This window comes from Staurois parvus, unplaced genomic scaffold, assembly GCF_062004578.1.
Source record: "Staurois parvus isolate SC_StPar_1 unplaced genomic scaffold, SC_StPar_1.0 ptg001328l, whole genome shotgun sequence".
In the NCBI taxonomy this organism is placed as follows: Eukaryota; Metazoa; Chordata; class Amphibia; order Anura; family Ranidae; genus Staurois; species Staurois parvus.
Window position 1 is genome coordinate 3,318,820 of NW_028319124.1, and position 13,885 is coordinate 3,332,704.

Here is a 13,885-nt window from a genome sequence, read left to right on the forward strand (position 1 = left end):
AGAATTAGTCTTTATGTAGAAAACTAGGATTTAAATCAAGCCTTACTGACTAGTGATTTAAATCGTGATTTAAATCAGTTTGATTTAAATCAAATCCACCCTGAAGTTGAGTATGGTGTTTTAACACAACCTTATTTGTGATGTTATCTTTAGATTTATTTAGGTTATTGCATACACTGAGCTCACATTATCAATTTTCTCTATAATAATATGGTTTGTTATATTGTATGCACAATTGCACTTTGAAATTTTTAAGAGACAGCGCACCCTTTTTTAAGCAGTTTTTTTACATCTAGTATTTAGATTGTGTAGTGGATGCAGCAGTCTCTCTCTATTTTCTGTTTTTGCTAGCGCAAAGAAATTATTTGGTTTGTGTTTAATCCAAATGCATTGCTTCTATGCTGGGATTAGAAGACAGTAAGGGATAGAATGAAAAATCGAAAGGAAAAATAAGAAAAATAATAAACTAGTTAAGCCAAGTGTGAGTTTCCAGGAAGGAGAAAAGGTCCATCACTTTCAGACACTAGCACAAAACTGGGGACTCAAAGGAGTGGGGGTTATAGGGGAGGTGCCTGGGGGGTGGGGGGTCAGGCATGTCTTTTAAACCTTTGCTAGTGCCCAATCACCTAAAGATACATGCTTATAATCTATGGTGTATGAATATTCTGCCTATGTCCTGTGCAAGATAAAGTTTTCTACAGTTTTGCTTCAGTTTTTGTTCCCCCAGTGTTGGTCACACAACCACGCATTTTCTGCATCACCACCTGCAGGGTCAGTGCCACGGGCTTAGAGAAGCTGCAGTGCTACATCACTTTCTGTGATATTAATTACAGGCTTCATAAGCCCCAGGTGCTTTTGCAGACCCCTCTGTGCTCCTGAACAGCACATCACAGACTGCCAACTTCCTCTATAGCAGTGGTTCTCAACCTGTGGGTCTCGACCCCTTTGGGGGTCGAACAACCCTTTCACAGGGGTCGCTTAAGACCATTGGAAAACACATATTTCCGATGTGTAAAGAGCAGCTACTGTGTAGAAAGCAGCTGCTGTGTTGAAAGCAGCTACTCTGTTAAAAGCAGCTACTGTGTTGAAAGCAGCAGTATTGGAGGTAAAACGACACTTCATGAATTATAATTACTGGATAAATAATTTTATGGTTGGGGGTCACCACAACATGAGGAACTGTATTAAAGGGTCACGGCATTAGGAAGGTTGAGTACCACTGCTCTATAGGATTCAAATCCATTCAAGCACTGCTTGACAATGCAAGGGTTGAAGCCACAGCCCAACACCAGGTAAGATATCAGGTGCACTGAGGTGACAATGCGAACGTTAAAACAAAGTTAGCGCTGTCACCCTATTACAAGAAGCCCAAAAGGCACAAGAAACTGGCAAATGTAGGTTATTACTACTGTGGCTTTCCCGCTAGCTAAGAAAAAGCTTGCAATACTTTATCAGTTAAAAAGTATATTTATGAACCTTTGCTTTAAAGGTTAACATATAACTTTGACAGGCCTAAGACAGCTGGGTAAACAAGAAAAGGAACCTAAAACTTTTGGATATTTAGCACCTTCAAACTGGAGCCCATATTCAAAAATAGTATATTACAGGAAAACAGATATTTTTACAGTAAGCATTAGAACAATGCAAACAGGCACAGTATAGTGCCACATCTCCTGGGGAAAAAAACCCATGGACAGGAATGGATGCCAAATTAAGAACATTACACTTCATTTAAAACCAATGCTGGGTATATCAGCATTTTATAACGCATAAGTACAATTTTCAAGTTTAACAACTTCAATGGCCTAGAATTACCTTTCTAGACTCTCTCCCTGAGTGACTCTTTTTCTTCTGTTTATGTGTTGTTTCTGAAAAGTAAAGAATATCATTATGGAAACATTGTTTGCAGTTCCGCTTCCAAGGTCAGCTGAAAACAGGCCCTAGATGCTTCATCCTGAATAGTGTGAGATTGTGCTACCTGGGTCTGACTCCTCACTGTCCGAGGTGCTGGATTCACTTGAACTTTCAGACTCAGAAGAGGAGAAACCTTTCCCCTTACCAGAACCGGATGTGGGCGCTTCAACTTTATCTGTAAAAAGAGACTAAGTTAGCAACCACAAAAAACAAACTCAAATATTATTCTGGTATCTGCCATTTACAAAAACAACTGCAATTCAGTATTTAAAAATTGCCTGCACAATTGTAAAGGATTATGTGAAGCCTGAGCTGGTATGTTCATTAGACACAAATATTTGGGCATAAATCCCTGCTGTTCAACAAGTTAGCGGTATTCCAAATACATTAGATGTTACTTAAGATTTATTTTTGTGCATTTGGATTAGATCTGGAAGGATATCTTAAACAAAACCCTAAACTACTACCAGTCACCGCTCACAGGAAGGGGCTGCACAGTCTATATGGGACTCTTTTAACCACATCAAGTCTTTGTGTATTTATTTTAACATTTTCTATTTTAAAATAGATGGAATACTAAAAGTCAATACCACCAAGAGAAACTCCTGTACGCACTACACTCTATAAAAAAAACGTTAACTTAATTCTACATCATAATTAATGCTAACAGTATTGCTAAATACAGGGCCACTGCTAGGATTTAAAAAAAAAAAAACTCTAGCCCAGAGGGGCCTTATAGGAAGGCCTGGTTTCAACTTAGGTAAAGTCAAACTTTGACAGGTTTTGGATGAAGTGGGGGTGTATTACAACATCTTCTGTCAGTTTACTGCTGCTTTGTTCAACTGCAGGAAACCTCATCTCTTCTTAGGAAAATGACAATATCTCACAGCTTGATACATACAGTGTAATCAGGGTATGACATTGGGAAATCCCCCCAATGGGTTAAGGGACCACAATAAGAATCTGAACCAGGCAGATGTTCTTACACTAACCCCACTTAAAGTAGCTCTAAACCCAACCCTAACTGGGTGACATTTAATTTTCTAATACATTGAAACAATTGCCATTTTCTTTCCCCATAAACCGCTTTTAATTTTTTTTTGGCATCTCCATGCTACTGAACCTGCACTCTCTTCAGTCTCAGCTGTAAATCATTGCTCTGGACTACTAGCTTCTTTAGGGCTCATTTACACTTGCTTTGACTTCAACACACATTAAAGCATCTACTGCTCCAACATGCTTTTTTTTATGCTTAGGTGGTGCTTTTTTGAAGCTTTAATGAAGCTTGGCAGATGCCCTGTGTGTGTTGATATCTCATACCTGCAATACCTCCAAAATGAAGCTAAAGCTGAATAAATGCCCCTCAAAAGCTGCCCTGTGAATATGCGCTGCTGTGTCACATATTTCTCAGGGCCTGCTGCCTGAACTACAAAGGTGCCAAGAGGAGGCACAGTACATACCGGAATCACTGCTTGCAGGCAGCAAGATACTATGAGATATGTAGCCCTTACAAATTGACAGTAAACCAAAAGGTATGAGCAGAGAAGCCGCAAATCAGTTGTGGAAGGCGATAACCGGGAGATGGGAAGCAGTCACAGCATGAAAGATTTTTTTTTTTTCAAGTAAGCTTATAACGGATTGTCAAAAATAACTATAGACTGTATTGTTATTACAATGATCACGTTAAAAAATAATATATAAATAATAAATATAAGTGTATGCTGCGACGTAAGATGTCCTTTAGGGTTTTCTTTAAAGCTTATAATAATCACTAAGCATTCTATAATGCCAGAAAGTTCCCTGCCCTGCGTCTCACCTTGTGGTTTCCTTTTTTTTCTTAGGCAAGAGGTGACATATCTTTCCAGCTCTCTCAGTGTGGACGGTTTAAGGGTCTCAAAGTCTATTTCAATCTCGTCTGGGTTAGAGTTCTTGAGCGATGGCTCCCTGGACTGGATGATGTGTACTACTCTGCCCAGTTTTTCTCCTGGGAGTTTATTAATGTCCAGACTTAATTGTCTCTTTTCCTCATAAGACATCGGTCGACATCTCTGCGATTCTTCTTCTGAAGACTCACAAGGTGCAGGTGGAGGTGCAGGTCGTGCTGGGCGTGACACTGGGGGAGCGGCTTCTTTTTTAATGCTAGCAGGGCAAAAGAGGCAAGTTAATCAAGGTCATAATCAGATGGAAAAAGTGAATCAAGGCAAAAGCATGTAACAAAGTATGAATTTAAATGAACTTGTAATCACAGCCATATGGTAACTGGTTATTTTTCTTTTCAACAAAATGACACAGGCTCTGAATCTTTCATCTTAATCTTGGTTTCACATACCTAAAAAGCATGTAGCCAACTTGAAATTCTGAACTCTTGCCCTCCATTTATTCCAAGGCAGCATCTAACTAGGTAGTAAAGCCAGGATCAGGATGACAGCTTTAGAGGCATTGTACCGCAAAAACAACGAATGGGAGCAATATATTTCTATTCTCCCAGGTTTGCTTAAAAGAAAAGACCATGCAGAAAGGTGGTTATCTTAATCACTTAAATACTGCAGAAAGAAATGGAGATTTCATGAAAGGAAAAAAAAAGTAAATAAATATTTCAATGGGATTGCCAATGTAAAGGCTAAGTTTACACAAAAAAAAAAAATTTATATTTTTTTTGTAGGTAAAAAGAAAATGTATTTTTTTGTTTTTTCTTTGGAGCCCGTAAAGCATTGCACCTACTAATCAGATTGTGGGTGCAATATCACGATCCTGCAGACTGTCAGTATAGCTGCCTGCCCATACCTCTGATACAGGCAGGCAGTTCCTGAAGTCCAGAAATGAACTACAAGGCTGCTCACGAGCGATCTCGTAGTGACTTGCAAACTACAAGCCGTCTGCCTCAATGGCTGATGGTAGTCATGTTCATTTATTCATAGAACTGTTTTCAAATTGTGGCAACGGGTGAGGGGAGAAGGTTCCCCACCCGCTGTCACAGGGAATGGGGGAGGGATCGGGGGTGAGGTGGTGGATGCTGAACATGTTAGACCCTAAATATGGGTGTAACATGTAATATGTTCAGAAAGGTGAACTTAACCTTTACCTCATATGTTCCTTATTCTTCTTATGTCACAACGTAGAGGTTGCAGTGCAACCAGCAAGCACTGTAGGTATAAAACAGGACAGCAGACCCACTATAGAACTATAGAATTTTGGACTGGTAAGTACCAGCTATAGCTATACAATATCATGAATTTATGTTCCTAAAAGAGCAGTAATGATAAAATATGGGCCAGCTTAAATGGGATATATATAAATTCATACTTGTGTGCGCCAGGAGAAGGGCTTTTGGTTTTCACACATTACATTCATTTGGAGAACTAGCTTACATTTCCTTTCATGCAATGGAAAGTGAAGGAAGTGATGGTCTGGGTCAAGGGGCGAAGCTTCTTGGAGCTGAGAGGATGGTGGGGAGGGGGCCAAGCTGCACTCAGAGCTGTGGCTAATGATGCATATGGAATGGGTGAATCAGTCCAGGAGTCTGAGACGCCCAGGTTCGGCCACTACAGCAACTGGTGACATAATTACATCATGGTGTGCTTTAACCACTTTACATCCACCCTATACCAGTTTTACTTCTACAGGGCAGCATTCCTGTGCAAAATCACGTATATATACACGTGATATTGCAGTTCCGCTACACACGTGCCGCCAGAGGATCGCTTCTGATGTGAAATGTCACAGAACAAACCAATCTACAAGTCTCAGCGACCAGTTGCTTACAGGCTCCTGCAGATCGTTGGTCAGGGAGGACAAACAGAGCTGTGTCTATGTTTACATAGGCACAGCCCTGTTGTGATAGGAGGGAGTCATGGATCCTGTGTCTCTGCAGAACTGAGAACACAATCTATCACTTCCCATAATAAAAGCACCACCTAGTGTACACCAAACCCATAGCTAGGCACATACTTAACCCTTTGATCACCCTAGATGCTAACCCCTTCCCAACCAGTGTCATTAGTACAGTGATGTATATTTTTAGCACTGATCACAGTATTAGTGTCACTGGTTCCCACAAAGTGTCAAGTTAGTGTAAGTTTAAAAATGTCCACCACAACATCACAGTCCCACAACAAGTTGCTGATCTCCGCCATTACTACTATAAAGATTTTTTTTTTTTTTAATTCCAGTATATGTACCATAATTTGTAGACGCTATAACTTTTGCGCAAACTACTCAATATACACTTACTGGGATTTAGATTTTTTTTTTTTGTTATCAAAAATATGCAGCAGAATACATTTTGGCCTAAATTTATGAATTTGATTTTTAAAATTTGTTTATTGGATATGTTTTATAGCAGAAAATAAAAAATATTTTTCAGGTTCAAAAAGGTCGGTCTTTTTTTTTTTTTGTTTGTTTATAGCGCAAAAAGTAAAAACCGCAGAGGTGATCAAACACCACCAAAACAAAGCTCTATTTGTGGGGAAAAAAAGGGCATAAATTTCATTTGGGAACAGCACTGTAAATATTCCAGAGGGAAAGTAGTTGATAGTACTGGAACTACAGTGGGAAAGTTACAAGATCAGTGGCCATGAGGATAGGTGGCACAGCAGCCACTGGTCTAACAAAAGAGATGTGAAGGTGAATCAGGCCTACAGAGCGGGAGAATAAACATGTATATCTCATGATCATTATACCTGTTAAAGAAATTTGTCCTAAATAAGAAAGCACCATTACAGATACTTTAAAAAAATCACTGCCCAAAGTTCAGCTGTAAAAGTTTGGTTACAATAGAGATGAGGGATATGAAACACTCCTCATTCGTTCCATGCCTCAAAGCCCTTTAACTAATAGTCCAGAGCTTATGTAATTCTTCAAAACAGGCATTAGCAGAGTGGGTGAGTCAACTAGTAAATTAAATGAAATATTCCTGCTTCTAGGTTATCTATCAATTTTCCATTTGGGAATATTGTAAATAAAATTTTCTGAAATCGGGTCAACAAAATTGCAAAGTCCCGTCCAGCAATGTGCTGTAGCTGTGAAGCTAGAAAATATAGTAAAGTGTTATAGTAAAGTGTTGGGTACTGCAAGACCTCCAGAGTCCTCAAGGAATTGCAGAGTTTACAATTTGAATATTGGGCTACCTGAACAACATGGCGGCTCTCCAAAAAAAAAAAAAACACCATCAATCTCCCAATAACAAGACGGCATGAAGAACACAGTGTGTCACAGTACTGTCCTCTGCCCCCCTTCACATCACCCCTCCTCCTCACCCACTTACAGTATTGTCCTCTGCTGCTCTGCCCCCTGAAAGAATAGTTCTATGCCTCCCCATCCCCCAAAACAGTGACCTCTGTAAATTTTTCATCAGAGTCTCCCCCCCCCCCCCCCGCGTTGTTCTCTGCCTCGCCCACCCCCTTGACGGCGTTGTCCTCTGCCCCGCCCACCCCCTCCAACAGCATTGTCCTCTGCCCCCCTCCAACAGCGTTGTCCTCTGACCCCCCCCCCCCAGCATTGTCCTCTGACCCCCCCCCCAGCATTGTCCTCTGACCCCCTTCAACAGCGTTGTCCTCTGACCCCCCCCAGCATTGTCCTCTGACCCCCTTCCAACAGCGTTGTCCTCTGCCCCCCCTCCTCCAACAGCGTTGTCCTCTGCCCCCCCTCCTCCAACAGCGTTGTCCTCTGCCCCCCCTCCTCCAACAGCGTTGTCCTCTGCCCCCCCTCCTCCAACAGCGTTGTCCTCTGCCCCCCCCCAGCATTGTCCTCTGACCCCCTTCCAACAGCGTTGTCCTCTGCCCCCCCTCCTCCAACAGCGTTGTCCTCTGCCCCCCCTCCTCCAACAGCGTTGTCCTCTGCCCCCCCTCCTCCAACAGCGTTGTCCTCTGCCCCCCCTCCTCCAACAGCGTTGTCCTCTGCCCCCCCTCCTCCAACAGCGTTGTCCTCTGCCCCCCCTCCTCCAACAGAGTTGTCCTCTGCCCCCCCTCCTCCAACAGAGTTGTCCTCTGCCCCCCCTCCTCCAACAGAGTTGTCCTCTGCCCCCCCTCCCCCAACAGAGTTGTCCTCTGCCCCCCCTCCCCCAACAGCGTTGTCCTCTGCCCCCCCCCCCTCCTCCAACAGCGTTGTCCTCTGCCCCCCCCCCCCTCCTCCAACAGCGTTGTCCTCTGCCCCCCCCCCCTCCTCCAACAGCGTTGTCCTCTGCCCCCCCCCCCTCCTCCAACAGCGTTGTCCTCTGCCCCCCCCCCCCTCCTCCAACAGCGTTGTCCTCTGCCCCCCCCCCCTCCTCCAACAGCGTTGTCCTCTGCCCCCCCCCCTCCTCCAACAGCGTTGTCCTCTGCCCCCCTCCTCCAACAGCGTTGTCCTCTGCCCCCCTCCTCCAACAGCGTTGTCCTCTGCCCCCCTCCTCCAACAGCGTTGTCCTCTGCCCCCCTCCTCCAACAGCGTTGTCCTCTGCCCCCCTCCTCCAACAGCGTTGTCCTCTGCCCCCCTCCTCCAACAGCGTTGTCCTCTGCCCCCCTCCTCCAACAGCGTTGTCCTCTGCCCCCCTCCTCCAACAGCGTTGTCCTCTGCCCCCCTCCTCCAACAGCGTTGTCCTCTGCCCCCCTCCTCCAACAGCGTTGTCCTCTGCCCCCCTCCTCCAACAGCGTTGTCCTCTGCCCCCCCTCCAACAGCGTTGTCCTCTGTCCCCCCTCCAACAGCGTTGTCCTCTGCCCCCCCAACAGCGTTGTCCTCTGCCCCCCCTCCAACAGCGTTGTCCTCTGCCCCCCCTCCAACAGCGTTGTCCTCTGCCCCTCCTCCAACAGCGTTGTCCTCTGCCCCCTCCCCCCAAAAAAAAACATGGAAGGGGATCTGTCGTCCTCCATCTAGGCAGATCAGAGGGCAGCCCATAGGGCTCAGTCCCATGTCCCCTCTGCATAAACTGAGCAGACATTGACCTGTCATCTGCTCACTCTGATCAAAACAGAGAGGCCTAACAATTGTGAGGCACATACCATTTTAATTCTATCCATTACCGCGAGTGGTAGTTTACATCAGCTTTCGGTTTTCTGCTAAAATGTATGCAGTACGGAATTATAATTTAAAGCTGTATATGTTGGAGGTATCTGGGGTGATTCTAATCCCCAAGTATGTAAACAAATGCACCATCTTAACCTGGTAGGCAACCACTGGAATACGTTTGGTAACGGGGTCAACTGGAAAACAAGTTGTCCAAGAATCCTGAGCACCAGTTCGAATTCTTTAATTATTCTCATTCTCTATCGTGAAGGTTGTATCTCCCAGAAAGAAGAGGGCATACAATGCAGCTTTCTTATTGTAAAGACATTTTAGTAGAGCATAGAGATGGATGCCATCATACCTGGGAGTTCCCACTGGTCCTTGAACACTTTTCTTGGGTTTCTTAGCTGGAGGTTCCCGGGATCTGTTCTTGCGAGATTCCTCAACCTCCTCTTTCCTTTTGTGCTTTTCCTTCCGCTTTTCTCGTTCCTTCTTCTTTGGTTTGTTTGGCTGAGGCTGAGATAGGGCTGCTAATTGTTCATGCACAGCTTTTAACTGTAAAAAAAATTTGTCAATAAGGCGATTGGTTCATTCTCCCTAACTAGAGTCACAAGGGAAAACAGATGCAGTATATTTTGCTTACCTGCTCCTGAAGCTCTGCTAATCTCTGTGCTCTCTCTTCCTCACTGTCAGAACTGCTCTCACTGTCAGAAGAGCTGTCACTGCTGCTATCACTGGAGCTGTGAGGAGGACCTTTTACAGAAGGGGCAGGAGGACAAGGGGTGGGTGACGGTGCTGGAGCTGGTGCCTCTTCTGGCTCATCTGGCATCTTGGCTAATCGCATTTCAAACACATCCTGTAAATTCCATAGAAAACACTTAGTGCACATTACTACTCACTGTATTCCTTTCACATCTATGATGAAGGGTGACACAAAGCCTCCATCTTCAACAAAACAGCAATCGTTCTTTTAGTAATCAGCACTGATGTTCTATAAACAGTAAATTTAACCACATTTTTTAGTGATTTATATTTAAATCCCTTAATATTCAAGATGTCCATAGGATACAGAGGTTTGTAAAGTTATTCATCGAAAAAGTAAGCTTTATGTTCTCCGGACTTGATATTCATGAATACTTCTGCTGTTAGGTAAATGGAAACTAGCTCGAAAAAAACAAAAACCCCAGAAAAGGCAGGTTTCCCAGTCCAGGCATGATCCCAAACTCAGCTAATCGTCCGTTTTGTAGCAATCAATGGAGTAACAGACAAGGGATCTGTCCTCTATGAAAAGGATTTTACAGAAACCTAACAGTATATCACAGGACACAGAAGATGACTATTTTTGACATTAAACATGATGGGTGGGCAACATAGCAACAAAACCAACACTGCCATAACCTAAAATCAGAAAAAGGGGTAACCCCACTACAATGCCGCCTTCAAGACCTTATGCATAGAATTGGCATCCACAGAGGTGTCTAAACTGGTAGAATGTATTAAACGTGTTAAGAGAAGACCAGGTAGCAGCCTCACAAACTGAAACACAACCTTGATGTTGAATAGCCCAAGGAGCACTGGCACTCCTGGTAGAATGGGCCTTGATCAGGAAGGGAAGAACTATGCCCTTAATACCATAGGGCTAGAAAAATAATTGGACAAATTCACCTAATAATAATGGTTTGAAAAGCAGCTTGACCCTTAGGAGGACCCTCAGGTAGTGCAAACAGATTCAGACTGTCAAATGAAGCGGTGGACTTCAGGTAAACCCAGACAGCTCTATCTTCCAAAGAGTGAAGAACCTTCTCCTAAGAATGTGTAGGTTTAGGACAAAAAGGTGGCAACACAATGTCCCAATTTAGATGGAATGAAGAAACTATCTTTGGAAAGGGGATTGATGCTTTAGCACCACCTTAGCCTTATGAACCAAGAAACATTCCCTGTGACAAGGGAATCTTTTGAAGGTTCAAAAAGAGAAGTCTGTAATACAGACAAGACAAGGTAAGATCCCACAGAGACCAGGGGGAAGGCCACACTGGAGGAAAAAAAAAAACCCTTTACACCCTGCATAAAGCAAGGAATGAGATGCAATAGGTTTGGATGTTACTAATAGCCAGGGACCTCTCCACACCAGACTGGGAAAGGCCATAATGCATCAATGACATACGGTTTGTGAATAAAACTTTGAACCTCACAGGTAAAAGAGAAAAAAAAATTTATATATATATATATATATATATATATATATATATATATATATATATATATCTTTCCATGTACAACAGTACACCATCCTGAAGGCTTAAAGAGGGTAGGAATTATGAAACTGTGACGACTGCCTTCATCTCTCAGGACATGGGCTTCAACAGTCATGCTGTCAAAAAGGCAGCAACTGCAAAGCAGATGGAAGATTGAACCCTGCAACAGCAAGTCTGGCCAATCTGAAACAGTGCACAGCAAGTCTGCCAAAAGATTTACAATGTGGGCATACCCCATTCATGTTATGCATTCCTGTTACTGCAAAACACCTGATGGATCCCTGGTTTGTGAAAAAACCTTTCCAGTTTGTCACTGAATCTGGAAAGATCCACAACTGTCCCGGATTCAGATGCTGATGGCTGAGAAAGTCCACCTGCAAATTTTCCATGCCAGGAATGTGCAAAGCACAGAGGGCCAGAATGAAGCTCTGTCCAAGACAAGATTAGTTTCGCTTCTTCCTGAGCAGCGTGTTGTTTGTCCTTTTAATGATGACTGATTTATTTCACAGGAGTGGCATTGTCTGACTGCACCCTGACAGGAAGAAGCTACACAGACCAATGTAGTAGAGCCTGCAGAATCGTCCGAAGTTCCAGAATGTTGATCGGCAACTTTCACATTTCTTCAACCAAGAGGTTCATTGGCAGATCCAAGGACGCCTGATGTTTGTCCCACACCAACAGAATACTGAAGGAAACTGGGCATAGAGGAGTGCATCAAAAGGCAGCTACAGTCTGCCCCAATACCTTCATGCAGGTTTGAATCAAGGAACTTTCCAATGCCCTCAGGGACACATTCTGGGCTCCAAGAATAAGGAATTTCATCTGTGTGAGCAACACGTTCACCTGTGCCGTGTTAAATACTAACCCTAAGAACCCAGGGTGTGGTGTCAGAACCAAGGCTGACTTTTGATGTTCAGCACCCAGATGAACATTTCCAGGATCTGTACCGTCTGACAACAGTTTGAGCTGAGAGCTACCTGAGAAGCAGGTCTTCCAGGTACCCCACAGTGGGGACACTCCAGGTTCTCAATAACCCCAAAACTAGGGCCAACACCTCAGTAAACACTCTTAGGGTTGCAGGCAGGCCGAAAGGCCACACCACAAATTGATAGCAATCCTCCACTGAAAAAACCCGATACTTAATGATTGGGGCCCCTGAGGTCCAAAACAGGCTGGACGTCTCCTTTCAGCTTGGGATTCGTGAACAGGCTGGAATAGAAGGCTTGAGACCTCCTCTATGGACATGAGCAATGACCCCTTAGGACAGCAAACTTCCAGGACCACAAAGAAAACCGCTAGTCTTGAGCGTATAAATTGTGGAGGGGGAGAACTGAATTCCAGTTTGTAGCCTCTGGAGACAACGATGCGGACCCAGTCATCTGTGAATTCCTGTGCCAGTGGGAACATCCCTTCACTGTGAGGAGGATTGGCCTCCAGAAGTGGATAGCTTGAGGAACCAGTTCTACTTACACAACTGGGATGTACCTAAAAGCTTAAAGGACAGTGATAAGTGTTAGAGTGCAAATGTAGCACTCATTTCTTAAAAGCATACAGCACAGGACAGAGGAATTGATATTCATGATTACAATTGTATGTTGCTACCATTCAGGTGAATGGACACTGCTATGGACACTCCTACCTACAAGGTAGGAATCCCCTCCCAGTGTGGACACAAATCCATTACGTTTGGACAGCCGAGGCATAAAGCATAGAAAAGAGCAGTCTACACAACAACCAAGAGACCGAATAACTTCTCACCCAATAAGGCACCTCATATTTTACAGTTAATCAGGTGCTTTGCAGTAAACCTATGCCCCATTGCAATCACAGGTTGCTGCCTACACTAAACTTGAACCCAAACAGCTAGAAATATATTCAAATTAAAATATGTAAAAGGTTTCATCTATCATTGGATTTGCTAATCTGTTCAGCTACTCTTGAGATCCAGCCACTTCCGTAAGTTATCATAGCTAGATTCTTAAAGTGACATTAAAACACCTTTGTAAACACTTTCAGCAGCTGATTTAATCACTTACTTAGTATGCAGCTTCATATTTGAATCCTTCCCTAAATTCCAAGTTTAAGCTGGTGCAGTGATTGCTGCGCCAGGATTCCTACTCTTTTCTTTTGCAGCATCCTATGGAGTCACCCTTGAATGCAGGGAATACAGTCGTGTCTCCCTCCACCTTGTCTATCAATAGAAACACACAGCCCTGTAGCATAGGACAGCAAAGTACCTCACTGCATTTCCCTCCTCCCCCTCTTCTCCAAGCTAAAAGACTGGCTGGAGACTGCACTGTCCACTGTTAACCGTCTCTTGAAAACATCAAATGTTCATGGAAGCAGCACAGAGAGCAGGAGGCAGCAGCATTGCGCTGGGGTAAGAATTTGATCAGATGTACTCAAATGTGTTAGGCGTAAAAAAAAAAAACACAAGTTTTATAGTACATTAAGGCAGTTGTAAATGTGTGAAAATTTTACTTTAATGCATTCTCTGCATTAACCTCCCCGGCGGTATGATTATTTCAGATTTTTGGTGCTGAAAGCGGTACCATTATTCTGCATGGAAATATGTAGTTTTTTTATTGTAGGCTGTAATATTTAGGAATAACTCACTGAAATCTGTCCGAACAAGAGTCTATTAAACATCCCGGGTATGATAAAATTTGAAACACAAAATCATAAATTATAATTTAATAAATAATCATAAAAAATAATAATATAATAATACATTTAATTCA

General features: G+C 43.4%; 1 protein-coding gene across 3 annotated transcripts in view; it reads right to left on the reverse strand.

The window, feature by feature from the left end:
* The window catches only part of BRD4 (bromodomain containing 4), a 108,434-nt gene that overhangs the window by 29,437 nt on the left and 65,112 nt on the right, over positions 1-13,885 (reverse strand). For all 3 annotated transcript variants that reach the window (XM_089661275.1, XM_089661274.1, XM_089661276.1), the window contains exons 9-13: positions 9,533-9,745; positions 9,251-9,444; positions 3,731-4,053; positions 1,979-2,089; positions 1,816-1,868 (exon numbers count right to left, since the gene is read on the reverse strand). In XM_089661275.1, coding sequence (XP_089517401.1) covers positions 1,816-1,868; positions 1,979-2,089; positions 3,731-4,053; positions 9,251-9,444; positions 9,533-9,745 — 894 coding nt within the window. The remainder of the gene's footprint in view (positions 1-1,815; positions 1,869-1,978; positions 2,090-3,730; positions 4,054-9,250; positions 9,445-9,532; positions 9,746-13,885) is intronic.